This window comes from Perca flavescens, chromosome 22 (assembly GCF_004354835.1).
Source record: "Perca flavescens isolate YP-PL-M2 chromosome 22, PFLA_1.0, whole genome shotgun sequence".
NCBI lineage: Eukaryota > Metazoa > Chordata > Actinopteri > Perciformes > Percidae > Perca > Perca flavescens.
Window position 1 is genome coordinate 18453808 of NC_041352.1, and position 16820 is coordinate 18470627.

The 16820-nt window shown below is 41.5% G+C and overlaps 1 protein-coding gene across 2 annotated transcripts in view; it reads left to right on the forward strand.

The window, feature by feature from the left end:
* pou6f2 (POU class 6 homeobox 2) overlaps nucleotides 1-16820 on the forward strand; it is a 76503-nt gene that overhangs the window by 43354 nt on the left and 16329 nt on the right. For both annotated transcript variants that reach the window (XM_028569183.1, XM_028569182.1), the window contains 2 exons: nucleotides 1174-1475; nucleotides 14141-14278. In XM_028569183.1, the coding sequence (XP_028424984.1) occupies nucleotides 1174-1475; nucleotides 14141-14278 (440 nt within the window). The remainder of the gene's footprint in view (nucleotides 1-1173; nucleotides 1476-14140; nucleotides 14279-16820) is intronic.

Genomic DNA, 16820 nt, shown 5'->3' on the forward strand with positions numbered 1-16820 from the left:
TATCCAATGAATGCAGAGGCATTTTTTTTCCCTGGTTCTGTTGGAACACGCCCCATAATCACAGCCCAATGGAGCGGTTTCAGACTCACATTCTGACTAGACTCTGAGTCGGACCACGTCAGGCTAGTTCTAAACCGTTCTACAGAGAAGAATGGCGTCACTGTTTTGAGATTTGGCATACATTTGGGTCTTTTTTGAAGAAATGTAAATAGTTTGTCCTTTATATGAATTATAATGCTCATTATGTTTATTTTTGCACTGGATGACTCCAAATATGTAGGAGAACTGTGTGGAAACTCAGTTTGTCCTTTTTTCTATTTAAGGAGCTGTGAAGGTCAGGTTAGATGTTGTTTTTTAGCCCAATTCTCCACTTATAGTATTACGGTTGATACTGACATTATTTGTTGTCTATGTTGTGGTATGGATTTATGTGTGAACTGATAGAAGATCCACCACATTCTGCATTCAGATGTTTATGAGTAAACTGCCATAGAAAATTACCATGAAGTTGAGGTGCACCTGCACAGTGTTTACACCAATATATTTTTATATTTATTTTATATTATATTTGAGGTGGAAATTCTGGGTCCATAGGAGTATTTGCATGTTGGTCTGTCTGCAGTCTGGCTCAGCTTGAGTGTTAAATGTTTTTTTTAAACAGCATAAAAATGTATAAGCATTTAAATGTAGAAATTAGGTTCCAATGACGTGCCATTATTGGATCCAATTAGTTAATGGGTTTATTTCTGAAGTCTTCCAGTGAAGATGGATGTCTCTTTCCTATGAGAGTTTAAGCCATTAAACCAAAGATTCTGACATTCTCCAAGTGACAAAGAAGACTTTTGGCTCCAGAGAGAGCAATTATATCAGCCAGGCATGATAGCTTTGTCCTCCAACTAGCTAAATTAAATTCACTGACTCTATCATGCAGGCTAAAAACCCTGGAGGTCCTTGTTGTGGCTCCATGCAATTTACATCTGTCTCTCACTATTCACCCTATGCAACCCACACCTCTATGTGTATATCTATCTGAGGTGTGAGCAAATATTCTTCAAATAATGAGGGATTCATGTTTAAGTGCTAAAACACAGGCTGTCAGTCCACACTCATTTGTGTATGTTGCACTCTCAGCACAAAGAAGAATCAAACAACTCACTGTTCTTTCATCAACAGCTACCTCATCACTGAACTCCCAGCTCCAACACCTGCAGCAACTCCAACAGATGCAGCAGCACCACCACCAGCAGCAACAGCAGCAGCAACACCATCACCAACAGACCCTCTCCCACACCCAGAACCAGCTGCCATCCCAGCATCACATAACCCCTCCCAGCCAGCAGCTGACCTCTGTCCCCTCTCCAGGCTCTACCTGCTCCTCCACCTCCGGACAACCGCAGCACTCTCCGCCGCACCGGCCCAGTCAGTCGCCGGCCCGCAGCCTTCCTTCGCCAGTCACCCCACCCATGTCTTTACCGGTGAGTCCGTCAACTGCACCAATCCAACGTTTTCGGATTCAGATTCTGAAAATTTACATTTAAATAGCCGTGAACATTTTTGAGTGTTGTCCGTGTTTTCATCTTAGAGCTTTGACCCTTTCAGTGTTTTTTCAATTCATGAAAGTTAATTGTAAAATTTTGGTTGCCTAAAATATCTTGCAATATCTTGCACCTTGCTAACCAAGCTCGATAGCTAGCCCTAGCGTTAGCTGGTTACTTTAATTTAGCGCTCCTCCCCAGCTCCACCCTCTCATCCAAATATGGTCACTTCTGGCTCTAAAAAAACAAGATGGCGATGGCCAAAATGCCAAACTCGAGGCTTCAGAATGGTAGTTCACAAACTAATGGGTGACGTCACGGTGGCTATCTCCACTTCTTTTATACAGTCTATGTATGCAACTGATTGGAATCCTTTTTTATTTGTGTAAGGTAACATGAGTCACCTCTTGGCTGTAATTTGAGACGATCTTACTCCAACTTTCTTTTTAGGCTTGCACAAATTTTTAATATATATTATTTATTTTTGGCGTAAAATGATGAGTATTTAATTTGGATTGGTTACTTCTGACTAATCACTGATTTGATTAATTCAATATGTCCACCCGTATCAACAGCAATACAGATCCAGTATGCAAGATTGGTGCTTTGCTTTTTGCATATTTACACTCACTATTGTACATACATAGGCTCTCAGAAATGATCAGCATCCTTTTGCCTATTCATATCATTTTTCATGGACACAATAAATTAAGTTCATCACGAGAACCATAAAAAATACCCATCTAGTTACTTACTACAAATTAGATTTTTAATTCCTGTAATTCTCCACTAAAAGAACCAAAGTGCTTAAGCAGTCAACACAATGCTCGATTCTCTGTCAGCACTTGATCTTTATCAAGTGGCAGCATTTGAATGGAGGCTGGCAGCTCTTCTGTTTATGTGGAGCTATTAGAATATGCATCTTGTTGCTGAAGCCTTGACGTACTTGAGCACATCCAACCTCACAACCAGACAAGAAGCACGACTCACATCCTCTTACGGCAGATTCAGGAGGGATTCTGAGGTTATCTAACCTTGGACTTTCTGGCTGTAATCAGCCTCTTAATCTTTGCTGCTCTTCCTACTCAACCTCCTTTTTAGTCGCTTTGTCCGTCCATCCATCTCGGCCCTTCTGTCCGTCTGGCTGTCACTGTGTGACGATAATAACCTATTTTATATCCCTGTGGTTTCATTTCTGGTGGAGACTGGCCAGGGTCGCCTTTCTGTCCCTGGTCACATTCATCAGCGTCAGACCCTTATTGGGTTGTGGTGCAACCTTCTTTATGGCCAGGATGAGTTGGGCTATTTGTTTCTCCCCTTGCAGCCCTCTCCGGCCCTGTCATGGCCTAGTGAGACTCAGCAGGAAAAACAGCCTCTGGATTTAATGGGCTCCAAAGGCTAGTCGCTACATCGCACCAAACACACTGTCCAGTCCGACTGTGGATACGAGGGCTACTGACCAACATACAGATTCACACATTAAGCTTGCATCAATGTACAAAGACCTTGGATAACAGATACACTACAATCAGACTATCCAACTCATAAGTCTCTGATTATATATAATAAGGAATATAATAGGAAACCACTGCTTGGTTGAATATCCTAGACTCTTTTTTTTTTTTTCTGACTCACAAAGTAAGCAGAGTTACTTTAGAACAAGGAGCACTGCATTGATAAGACTGAGACACTTAGCTTTATACAGATTGTCTTCTTCTAAAAGAAGCAGTGAGGCTGATTATGATGACTGAGGACGGACCTCCCTTGAGGGGGGCCAAAGAGGCCACATCAGGAATCATTAAGATATTGCCTCATCAAATAGGATTATGGAATGTGTGTGTGTGTGTGTGTGTGTGTGTGTGGGCGAAGCAGAATGGCCATAAAAGGTTTAGTTTCTCTGGGTCAGTGCTGGTGTTGTCAAAGAGTGTGTCACCCAGCGAGGAGCTCCCCAAGGACAGGTCGCAGCCTCAGCACCCACTCAAGGCTGCAATAGGATTTAAAATGTAGCTCCGCCTCTCTCCACAGCCTAAAGTTTTTAATTCAGGGAGACTCCCTGAGCAGAGACTTTCTCACAAACACACGTGAATTGTCACAGTGATCTTTCTTTTATTTGTTTTAATTGAAAACACAGAAGGGCATTTCTGGTGTTTCCACGCTTCACCCAGAGGAACTGGTCTGTGCAGTAAAGTCGAGTCATAATTACCATAATACAATCAGCATTACACAGATAACACCCCTATTTCCTACTGTCATTATTCAGACGTGCAGAATCACCCAGCCGTTCAACTATTTGCTGAAAATACAGCACAGAGCTGCAGAGAGACAAACACTCATTATGTTCCAATTAATGTCCCATTGTAATTCTTTTCTCATGGGAGGTGTGTGATCTGCTTCATAAACCCGAACTGAGGAAATCCTGAGCATTCATTACATCCCTAGTGTTTTTAGTGTTTGGTGTTTTTAATTTGTGAAAAACAGAATTCATTATTGGCTCATTAACATCCCGATTAGAATAAGAATCACACCACAATAGACTATGTCCCCTTGAGTCAATGGTCTCTCAGATTACTGCAGCTAATTTGGTTAAACAGAGTAAGAATTTACCTTTCTACCCCGCCCACAGCCTCTCTGCTCCCCAACATGCAGAGTACAGTGAGATGTTGCCTGTGGCTGCCTGAAATAGCCACCACAGGGATGACAAATAGACGGGGGGAGATTATGAAATTTGCTTAAGTGTGTTAATGGGCTGATTGCGGGAGCCCGCTGGATTTTGCTGGAAGTTGATTGATTAGAGCTGCAGGTTTTTTCCACGCCCGGAGAGCTCAGGGATTTGACGGGGTAAAGGCGCTCGCCAAGTCTGTTACACCGGAATTGATCTTAATTAGATCTGAAAGACCTGCCACAGCAGAATGGTCGCGGCGATTAAAATGAAAAACAGGAGAAATTACTGATCAAATTAATCATAATGTCGGGCTACAGCTGTAGGTTTGGTGTAATTTGCCACTCCAGTGAGTTACATCAGCCCAGGCAGGGAGAGGAGAGGTAGTACATACTGATCCGTGGCAGCGGGAAGCTTAGGCCAGCCTATCAACTCTCTTATTCCAGTTTGTACGCACCAGACCCTCCTGACCCTGCTGCGCCATCCAGTGGAGCCCCAAAATCAATCTCTCTCTCTCTCTCTCTCTCTCTCTCTCTCTCTCTCTCTCTCTCTCTCTCTCTCTCTCTGTGGCTCTGATCTAATTACTTTATTTTACAAAAAAACTTTTTATTTTTGTTTTTAGCCAAATCCTTCTACATTATGTCTTTGAGCAGCATCAACACTGAGCAGTCTCTACATTGCTCTTATCATGGCTGTCTTGTCACTGGCATGTTGTGTGTTAGCTAATAGCCTCTGACCTTGGTCCAGTGTCTGGCTGGCTGGTTTTTGGGAGGCCTGACGGAGAAGGAAGTGTCCTGTCTTCCTCCTCAGTCAGACTCCTGCCGTCTGTCTGTGTGTCTGTCTCTACTCCCCTTCGCAGTCGTCTCCTTGATCGCTGTCAGAGCCCCACACTGGGCCTGTCCACTCTCCAGCTGCACACTCATAGGGGTAATTACAGCCTAGAGGCCTGCCTCCCATCCCTGTGCTCCACAATTTACCACCAAAGCGTCCACAGACATCTCTCTTCTTCCCCACTGCACCCCGACATCACAGGACCGCAGGGCCTCAGACCCACAAGTGCTGCAATTACCTGAGACTCTCCACTATCCTTTCTCTCTCTCTCTCTCTCTCTCTCTCTCTCTCTCTCTCTCTCTCTCTCTCTCTCTCCTCACTCTCTGTTGCTCTCTCTTCTTCCCCCCCGCTCCCCTCTCCACCCCTCACTATTCCCTGGCAATCAGCCTTCATTAGAAGCCTCTGGTGAAAACCCATCGTCACCAAGGTCAGCGGCTGCCAACCACAACGGCCTTTCAGAGGCCTAGCTGTCTGCACTCTCCATCTCTCCTTGCCATTCTCCCCTCCTCCTCCCATTCGCTCCACCATCCTCCTCAAGTCTCTGGCCCATCTCTGCTGCTTTTGTCTCCAGCTGAGGCCCCTTCAGACACTCATGTCACTGTTTTCCGCTGCAGTGCACTTTTACTTATGTCAACCGCTGTTAAAATCACCACTGTCCAATTTGCTCCAAATGTGTCTTTTTTTTATGGGCGGTGGGCGTCTTTCCCATTATATTAACATGTGTATTAAATGACCCTTGCACATTGATTAATTGATTTTCCAGATCAGCTCCACATCTATTCAATTTAGCAAAACCTGCTGCCATCATTCCACGGGGTATTAAATCAAAATTGAAATGACAAGCTCAAATGTAGACCAAATGGCTCATACTGTGGCTTGTCGATGAAACTGGCAACGCTTAAGTTGAGGAAAGAGTCCATTATCTATCGAATGTCTCATAATTCAACTGTGATGTCTGGTTTGAAAAAAGATTTCAGAGTTTATTAATAGAAATGTTAAAGATGTTTTTTAACTGACTTCTTGCAATAAACTACATTGTGCAACTCCAAAACACATTTTGATTGCTTGTGAAAGCCAAACAAATTCCTGTTAGTTAAAGTCACAAACATAATTTTGTTTGCTTATTCAAGGTTGTTCCGTTAGAGAACTGAGGTAGTAGTAGTAAGTGCTTGGCCATGCCTATTAATATTAATAAGGGCATGAGGGCTTATTCTGATATTGTTTAGACAATTAGATTTCAGATAAATAATCATTCAAAATTTGGATTTAATGACTAAGTGGTTAAAGGAAAATAATAAGAACAGCACAAATCAAGAAACAGCTAGAAAGAACAATCTGGTAAGTTCAGAAAATGACGTCACTTTACTGTAATGCAGCCTTCAAAACCAGGAGAAGACAACACTTACCATATTAGGATATCCAAAATCTAAGATGATATCTAGTCTCATATCCCGATATTGATATATTGTCAATATATTGCTCAGCCCTACATTAAAACAAGATTTAGTTTTTCTCCAAAAAAACATTCAGACCGCCATGTTGGGAGATACATTTTCAGAAAACGTAATTAATCATGTAAATGGTAAAAAAAAAAAAAAAAAAGTTAATTTAACAGTGGAAAATGGCTTAGGGGGGGTGGGAATATGGATTCTCGGTCTCATTACTTACTAAAATCCAGGCGTATTCTTACATTTCACATTAATCTTCAAGTGAAGGGAAAAATCTGAGTCCATTATCCACAATAACACATGTTTTAAAATCACAATTTTCTAATAAAACTTTTAAATATGTATAAATGTTATGTGGTGCCAGACTGTGTGCTGCTAGTTTTGGTTGTGTGGCTTAGAGCATGAACAGGCCCTCAGCTCTCCAGCAGCTCAGCCTAGCCTCTTATTAATGCACAGGCTCTTAAGAAGGCAGAAAATTGCCTTACATAACAAGCGCTCCACAATTTAGAAATACAAATGTGCACTGTTGACTGAAGCAGAAAATAAGACTGTTGCCCATCAACAGAACCACATTTCATATGAATAATTATAAAGCATGGGAGCTAGATGAGGAAAACAACCTGACCATGACAGCTCTACTACTTTTATTTACTATAAATGAGGGATTAGGCAGGAAGGAAATCTACAGACTTAAGGACCAACGATGAGCCCTGAATTTATAAATAGGGAGAAACTTAAATTTATCATATCATCATTCAGAAGGATCATTTTGAAAACTGTGGAGGCTCCCTCAATTATAAAATTACATCTACAGATGGTACTTGCACTTACTTTAGCTTTTCTGGTTTTGTTGTGTTTTCAGACCTTACCTCAGTTGATATTTTCTTCGCTTTTTGAGGTCTGCAATTCTTCTAAACATGGCCCCGCTACTCTCATGGTGGGCAGAGGGCTTCCAGCTCCGCCACCCCGCAGAACACCCAGCAGAAAGGCACAGCTCCCTGATCAGCCCACATGCACATTGGGGGTAACACGCATTAGACGCCCACAGGGGAGCCCTGAGATGGAGCACCAAGCCAGGGCTCACCTAACAGTGGATAAGGAATAGGGTTTCTTTAATTATGAGGCAGGGCTGTGACATTGAGTTCCCCCCTTCCTCCTCCAGCAGGCTCCCAGACACTGTCTAAGTGCTCCGCTCCGCTGAGGAGGCCAGTCCCCCCGCGGGGCGCGATTCCACTGCCTGTAATTTCTGATGCCCATTAGTGACCGCAAACAGAGCACCGGTTCACACAAGCAATACAGCCAAGCAGCGCTGCCACGCTGTAAAAAGACCCTTCTAATGTAATGTTATTGCATTATGCCCTCCTCATAGACCAAGTCAAAAGGCCCATTTGTGGTCCCTGCAGAATATTATCAGAAATTCTTCTCCAAAGAGTTTTCAGTCATGGTTAGCGGAGACAAGATTTGGTATATATTTTCCATGTATAGTTGGCTGCGTAAATAGAAATTCCTCTAAACTCTGCTACCCTGAACTCTATGAGGAGCCTTTTGCTTTTAATTGTTTTCCTGGTGGGTGATTTTATGCCGTTTTTCATTATGGGAATGTGCAATTGATGCAGTTTTGTAAATGGACTCAACTAAAATGCAAGAACAATGCATTTTCTTAAGTCAACTCCTTAAGCAGGGGAGGCTCAGAAGTCAAAACTCGAGGAATCAATACAAATACGGCTGGTAAATGTCGTCAATTCATCGCTCCACTTATGCTGATTTAGCTTGTGCCAACAAATGTGTATATTTTGGAGAAAAAGAGAGAGAGACCATGAAGCAGAGAGACATAGAGGGAGGGGAGGGAGGTGGATTTATTGATCAAGGGTGACCACATCTTAGCCACAGAGCCCCTCTCTCGTGATTAATCTTAGGGCTTAGAGTTGGCCAATGACACATGACAGGCCTCCCCCTCAAACTCCTCCATTTCTCTTCATTACTGGCCGTATTTTTGGACACCACAGTGGAGAGTAATCATTTACCTTTATTGTGTTTATAAAGCTGCGGCATGGATGACCCTTCCTATATTGAATTGAGGACATCAAAAGATCACTGGACATTGATTAGAAGGATATTAAAGTCATTCAAATGCTATATTTATATGTCAAACAACAGCAGAGTGAAAAGAGAAGCCATTTCCAACTAAATGAAAATTAATGGGATGTAGTCGCTGCAATGGAAACAAAACTCTTAAAATCATGCAATATGTTTTATTACATATTGAATAATTGAGGTAATTGTCATCCAAAGACTGGGGAGAGTTTTCAATAATACACCAAAATAATATTGTTCATAATGTCTTTATAGTCCAATTGCACACAGTTTCTCACAGCAACCAAAAAACGTAGCCATGTATCCACTTTAAAGTCATAGCCAGAGCAGCAGTAGATTTACTACAACACAGGTTTAATGCTGCTATGATTTCCAACCCAACACAGGTATGGTACAGAAATAACTGCACCAAATATGTCACATCATGAGCTGAAATGGTCAGCACTTTTCTGAAGATACTTAATCACCAAGTAGTTTCAAATTTAATACATCTGGAAATGGCTAAATATTATAGATCATTCTTCAGGAAGAGAAATAGTGTAAGAGGAATGTAGTATAACTTATATTTGTACTCATGGAGTGTCCCCTAACCAGAGGAAATACATTGCTGCTGTGATTGATGACAAAGAACCCACTCTGAACCTCTGTGCCTCACAATTATCAACAAATGGGCTGGAGCGGATTTTATGTAATGATTAAAGCTGCTGTTAATTTCACATGAGGGTAATGAGAGGGGAGATTGACGGCAACTGTCCGACACTCCATCATCCCTTTATAGTTAGTTTAAACGTTTTCACGACTCTTTTCCTCCTTCATTTGCATTTTGCCTCATTAGATATGGCCATTTCTGAGGCAGCCTGCGATATCCATTTCCTGGAGTTAATGCATTTTATTTGATCAGCCAAACCTCCTCAGTTAACTAGCTGTCATTCTGCTGTTTCATATGACATCACTCCATTAGCACCCACCATGCCACCTCCACATTCAGCCCGCTGCCACAACCATCCCTCCACTGCCTTAAGCAATTACAATGTCCAACCGTCTCCGGATGCAGCGTTATTGTATTCTGCCGGGTGTTATCTGCCCCAGTTGTTCTATCCGTCTTTCACTTCCCAATATTTTTTCTCAAGAATGGTTCTTTTTGGGGTTTATTTTTCACAACGGCTGGAGCAGAGGCCCAGTGGTGAGCAATAGCCAGGGCTCTGAGGAATCAGAGTGCTTGGCCACAGTGCGAGGCCCCGCTAACCAAGGGACCAAAGGTGTTTTGGAGGGCCTAATGGCATTTTGATGTTCATAAGCACAGCGGATGTGAGGGAGGGGAGACAGAGAGGTAGGGGAGAGGCCATTTTGGGGGAGGAGGAGGAGAGTCAGCAGAGGACTGTCAGTGGAAGACTAGCAGAGTCCTGACAGACAGAGAACGTGTTTTCTCATGTCACAGCTGATTACATTCACTCCGAAGTAGGAAAAGAGCAGGGAGCAGACAGAGATGTGGGGCCAGGATCAACTAGGGAAACTTCCATGTTGTTCCAGAGGACATTCTTCTCTGAAACAATAGTGCTATTGACTGGTTTTGCCTACTTGGAAGCACTTTTGGCGGAGTGGTAGTGTAAAGCATTGGCCGTCTCACATTTCTACCTGTTATCAAATCTGACTTTTTGGAAAGGAAAATATTAAATTCTATTTCTCGACAAAAGTTTACATATAGCTGTTTTCATTGTCAATTAAAAACTTACTAACCACTAATTTGCTGAATCATTCTCTGTGGTCGTATATTCTCTTATCCAGTTTTCTCTGATATATTAGATAAATGTTTGATTCTGTTGTTGAATCATGAATGATGAGCAGAAAACTAAGTGTTACACACTGCTGAAGCCTGAGCGTAAATCTGCCCGCCTGCTGGTGTCTGCACTACGTTGTCCATTTATCTTTGCTCTTTTTTGTCTTGTGCAGGCCCTGGAAAAAAAAGCAATTAAGTTTAAAACGGCCACATGAAAAGAGCAAAACCAAGAATAAACTCCAGTTAGTTTGTGTCAGACAATTTTGGTTTCCAGGGGTCCCTCCACGGTTTGCGGGGACGCTATTTTTCCCTCTATTCCTGAGATTACACGGGTTGCTGCACCAGGTGACCCTCATGGTCAAACAGGCAACAGAGAGCCTGGCGGAGTTTAGATTCGCTCTGCCTTCATACCGTCCAGAGAAAAAATGCATTTTTAACAATTTGCAGGCTTTTTTTGCTCTTTCAGAGACACTTGTTTGCTGATCTCTATCTAGCCCTTTATATTTGGCTATATTAAACTGTGATAGTGCCGAGAAAGATGGCAGTTGTGGTGACTTAAAGGTGGCAAGATGATGTCACATAATATAATGGAGGCTTGAGTGTCTTGACAAACTGCAATGTTCTAATATTTCTAAATTTTTGACTTAAATTTAACATTTCAAACATTTCTTCAACAAACACTGGCTTCAGTTTATATTTGTTATTCCAACACTGACCACACTGGTCTATGCTGCTGAAAATCCTCTTGACACCCCTTTTCATGAAATGAAAAGATCGAAACACAATGGTTAACATGCAGGTTCTGCAAACTGGAAGATCACTGTTTATCTCCTCCAACACATGCAATCAGTACAAATGCTAGGCTGGTCTGTCATTTTGTGCCTCCCGCCGAGGTGTTGAGAGGAGTCACCGTGGCGGAAAATCACCTGTTTAGGTGTTGAACACAGCCTTACCTCTCCTTATTCCTGGCTCTCCTTCTAACTGCTATCCATATTACCCAGTGCCAGGAAGATGCAGCAATAAAACCTGCTCTCTTTTCACCAAGATTTACCAGAATAACATAGCACCTGAAAGGGCTATTATCGAATGAAACGCAATGATAATATTTCAAATCAATCTGAAAGCTTCTCCCAACAACCAATCACTCACGCAATGACACCAAGCACAGCAGATTTTCAGGGAGACCCGGGGTGTGCTCGCCCGGGCAGATCACATTATCTGTGTGTTGATCTGTAGCCTCTTTTTAGATCTGTTTAACTGGCCATGTTGCATTTTCTCAGTGTCTCCATTCACTATTACAACACCCATAATACTGGATTTTCACCAACCTGGCTTAAAGACCCCTTTTATCAACACTTAAGAAGACATTTTATATTCTGAAAACATAAACTACCACAACCAGTAGATAGTCCAGGTTTAATTTCTTCCTCTCAACTACTACTTCTACATTTCCCATCATAAATGAAGAGGAAATTATCTGTGACTGCCTCAAGAAAACTTATTTTAGAATTTTGAAGATGTGGTGTTATTGTGCATTATACTTGCTTAGACGTGTGTTGGCCAAATCCATTTTGGTATATCATTTTGATTACTATTTAAATAACACAAAACTTCCTATTAATTCCTATTCAAAACATGTTTCAACACCTAAGAAAATGACATTGTGCACTGCAAGATGTTTCAGTCTTGTGTTGCTGTCTTAAGCTGCTTTTCTTTTTAAAACATTTTCAACTCATTCTAAAAGCTTTTCAAAACAAAAGTATTAATTCACATTTTTTCTTTAAGTGGGGAAAAAAAGTCAAAAAGGATTGTTTCTTTTTCTGTCTCTTCAAACTAAATGTTACGTACTGTCATCTTTAATTATTAAGTACAGTCTGTACAGTCTTATTGGTTATTGTGGTAATAAAAACAAAAGCTATAATATAGCCATTTGTATATTTATCAGTATATTTGAGTCATCAGTTAGGGTTAATTCTCACAATATTAATATTAAGGATATTATTCAAAGTGTATAAATATCATGATATGGCAAATGTTTGCAAAATTATATGCAAAATAACCAGCATCTATTTCCCAGGCTTAATAATGGTTATTGTTTCATCCCATATTGCACTGTATATTGTAGTGAAATGAGTCAGGTCTCTACATGAATTAACATTTCACTATTTAGCAAAGCATACTCTGGGTAAAGGATTGTTTGGTCAAGAAGATGCATCATTAGGAGAAGACTAATCTGCAGCAGATTATTTTACAAAATGCAAGAGTAAACTCTTAGATCTGAGTTAGCATCAACTTCAATGTAATGCAAACTACAGTTTTTGGAAGATCCAACATCAGAAATGGTTTAATGAACATATATAGTAATTTTCCTTAAGCGTTAAAGCCTCCAAATTAGCTTACATATTATCCCAAATTTGGGAACTTACTATCAAATGTTCCAGCCTGAGGTTCTGTTATCTTTTTCCTTTTGCAGGTAATGTCAGAATCAGGTTTGTGGTTTTCTAACATTTGAGACGTCATGATATCCGAAGGACAACTGCTGGACACATAAAAGACAATCTTGCGATTATCGAGGAAAAACTGGATGACTTTCAGACGAGGGGAGGCAATATCAATCACGGCCAATTTAAGGCCACCTACATGAAATATGATTTCATAAGACAAATGCAGTGTCATTCTTAATGTGCTTAACCTTTACTGTCAATGAAAAAGTATTGATCGCTCTGTGGCATTTTTTCATCATTTGATTTCAGAAAGTGTAATAATATATGGTGGTGGGGTAAGATAAAAGATGAATGGCAACTGAATGATTTCAGATGAACAAAGCTGAATTCCCTGCAGAGCACAGAGTGTGGAAAAATTTTTGCTTTCAGGAAAATAATTTATTTTACAGCACATTGTATTTTACATAAACGTCATAAAACACATGCAATAGTTTTTTATATATAAACTCTGCTTTTAATTCAGCAGTTTTGTTTTGATATGTTTCCAACCAGTATTAGCAGCAGGGAGCAAGCAGCCTGCTTCTAAGCAGTGTTTTTATTATTTCTCTATTCTGTTGAGTAATTGTGAGGTCTCCTATCTCTTCTTGGTCTTTGATCTACTTACTCAACCTAATAAGAATTTGCTCTGCTGCACTACAACCAAATCAGCAGTGCATTTTCAGCCCCCTAATAAGTGGTTAGCTTGATTTATATGGGTAATCTCGGCGATGTGGCGGGGCTCTACAACCTGTCCCTGATGCAAGCAGCCTCTTTTCACAACCACAGGCCAGACCATATGAGTCCATTATAGCGGGGCTAAAGATGGTCATTTTAACCCTCCTCTCCTTCAAAAGTAACCGTGTGCTTGTGCATTATGAAGCAGGAGGAATTCTTAGTCGAAGCGTATTGAAGGGGTTGGCTATACGATACATGCCCACACTGCCTGGCTTTAATGCGAAAGCGGGATGCTGTTGGGCCGTTGCTGCGGGTGGAGAGGCTCTGCTTGGCCCGTGGGGAGCCCCGGGGGCCAGAAGAAGCACTTAGAGTGGTAAAATGGCCACTTATTCACAATCACCCTCCCGTTCTCACTGCTCCTCCCCACCCTTGAGCCTCCCACTGGGTTCAGGAGCACAGACCTCTGGGAACTGTATGATGGACTGCATAGCCCTCTCTCCTGGAATATACAGGCCTCACTGCAGTTAGCCTAATCTGGCCTTGGCAACAATGAGGGCCCCCACACCGAGCCCTCCTGAACCTGCTTTTTTAGGCATACTTGATGCAGTTTTAACGAATGATTTCTTTGCCCTCACCAGCTGAATCCATTGGCAAGCCAGGCGGCGGTAGCAGCGGCAGCAGCCATGGGATCCATCGCCGGTTCTCAGGTGTTCGGCAACACCCTGTCAAACCTGCAAGGAGCGTCTGGACAGCTGGTCACCAACGCACAAGGACAGGTGAGTGCTTTGTAGTGGACGCTAACATGCTAAAAGAAAAAAACATAATTATACATACATACATACAGCTTATGAAATACAACTATTTCCTTGGTAACAGATCTGTAAGAGATGTTGCTGGACCATCGATCATGTACAAATGTGCAGCTTCAAATTAAACATTTGTATAGTATTTTAGATCTTTCCTCATAGATTTCTAGTGGTGAGTATGTGTGTTGTCTTGAAGCTGTTTGTCTACACTGTAGTAGCCAACCCACCATATATTAAGCTTTTTGGGAATAAACAAAGCCCTTCTTTCTCTTATCCGCATGCGCCTGTCGCAGTAAAACGCTGACCTTGTCATATTTACAGGGTGGCTGCAGAATTGTTCCATCAGTAGCCAGAGGCTTGAACGATGATGCTTGTCATTGTGGGACCCTATCTAATGAATCATCTTATCGCAGGTGCACACAGCACATATTAAAGGAAAATTGTATAGACAATGTGCCCTTTCATGCCACTCTGTGTTATTTACCTTAACCCCTGTTCATTTTTTAACACTTGCACTGTACTTAGTGTAAACTTAACACAAACATGGTGAAACCGAAGCGGTAGATGACATTTCTTTGCACTAAAAAACAAGCCAAAACAACTGTGTTTTAATTAGTTATAATTGTTAAAATTGACATTTAACCGACTGGAATTAGGTTTCAGTTCCACCAGTGTGACCATGCCTCATTGTTTATAGTAAAATGTTGTCTGTGTGCGAGCGCTTGATGCTAAACGTTGCTAATGAGACAGTATGGACTTCCCTGGCTCACAAGGTGCCTGAAGCACTAGGAACAGATCACTGTGGATATGGACTTGATGGGATGCTCTGTGCTTTTGTAGTGTCTTGGCAGCTGACAGTCCCTGACATAATCAGGTCACTGAGACGGTCAAAGCCGTGGGCTACAGCCTTTGCTCCCCACCTCATTATTCCACAGTATTATTCAGACAGAGGGCTCTGAAACATGCACTACCATATCAGAAGGTCCCCCCAACACTGAGGAGATTATACAGGCTAATACATACCTCAAACAAGGGTGAAGGTCCACCAGACACACTCTGGGAACTTATGTCAGCATGGAAAAGCTACAGAACAGGATGAGCTGAACAGTGGAGCCGCTTTTTATCTAATTTTGGTTTGTATTTACCAGATGCTTTTAACCATTCAGGGTGATAGAATTGGAATGTATCATCACTGTACTCAATGACTAAAAAGTCACCTTTCCTTGAATTTAACACATGGTATACTGTCTTTGAACTCTTAATTATCTCTACAACTCTGTCAAAAGACCTTTTCATAAGCGAGCTCTTGAAAAGTGCCGGGTTTGATGGACGTTTGTAGTTCAATATGTTTTTAAACCTTAATTATATTGGCCCCAGCCTCTTTATTCTCCAAGGAGAATCAATGAGGTTCTTTTATCCTCACCGCCTCTACAACAGTGATTAAGGCTGTGGATAAAAGCTAGAATATTGTTAAAACACTCTCACTCCTGATTTTTTTTTTTTCCCTTGTGAATCTGTGGCATTTCTATTCAGTACAAATTTTCACTTTGCCTGCATCTTAAATATGGCAGCTAAACTGTGTTGGGAAATGAGGACATTAAGGGCTGTTTCATGAAGGGTACTGTACGTCCTGAAAGGTGTAGACACCGCTGAAATGTGTTGTGGCAAATCCCAGTTTGATAAACCCTGGTGGCTTAGCTCTGTGTATGGAAACCCTCTACTCCTTGAATTTTGGCTGTCAGGCCATCCATCCCTTTTACTCCAAGCCTTTGGCTCTGGGGTGGATGGTGCTGGCACTAATGCAGAGAACAACAGGTAAGGAACACATGCACGGTTAACCTGCAATGCAAGTGTGCCCTTTGTATTGATGGAGTCTTCCAGCCCTTAGAGCAAGTGTAACCACAGTGTAAACTGTTATTGCCCTTGTAATTGTAAATCTACTGTAGGGCTGCAACTATTGATTATTTTCAGTATCAATTATTCTGTCAATGCCCTACAAGTTCCCAGATTGTGTGTTTTGTCCAACCAACACTCCAAAAACCAAAGATATTAAATTTATAACAATATAAAACATAGAAAAGCAGCAAATTCTCACATTTGAGATGCTGCATCAAGCTAATGTTTGACATTTTTGTTGGATGAATATACAACTGCACTAATCTACTGTTTCTGCATCTCTTGTATATTTGAGAAAATAAAACAAAGGCTGTTAAATTATTAGAAAATACCTGTCAACCTACCCAGGAAATGTCTTCTGTCCAGTACACCATTATAAGCCTGCTGTTTTAGCCTTTGATTTGCTCTGAATGTTAGCTTTTTTTGGACTTGCGTGTTGACACAAGTCCAAACTTCCCAAACATTTCCCCTCTTGGGTCTCAATTCACCGCATGAACAGTGGAGGAGAGAAAATGGTAGAGATATTGCCTGGCGACCATAGCTAAAGACACAGATTGCCCTGGCTGGAGAGATGAGATGACATTTCTGTGGAAACAAGAGCAGCATAATCTTAATG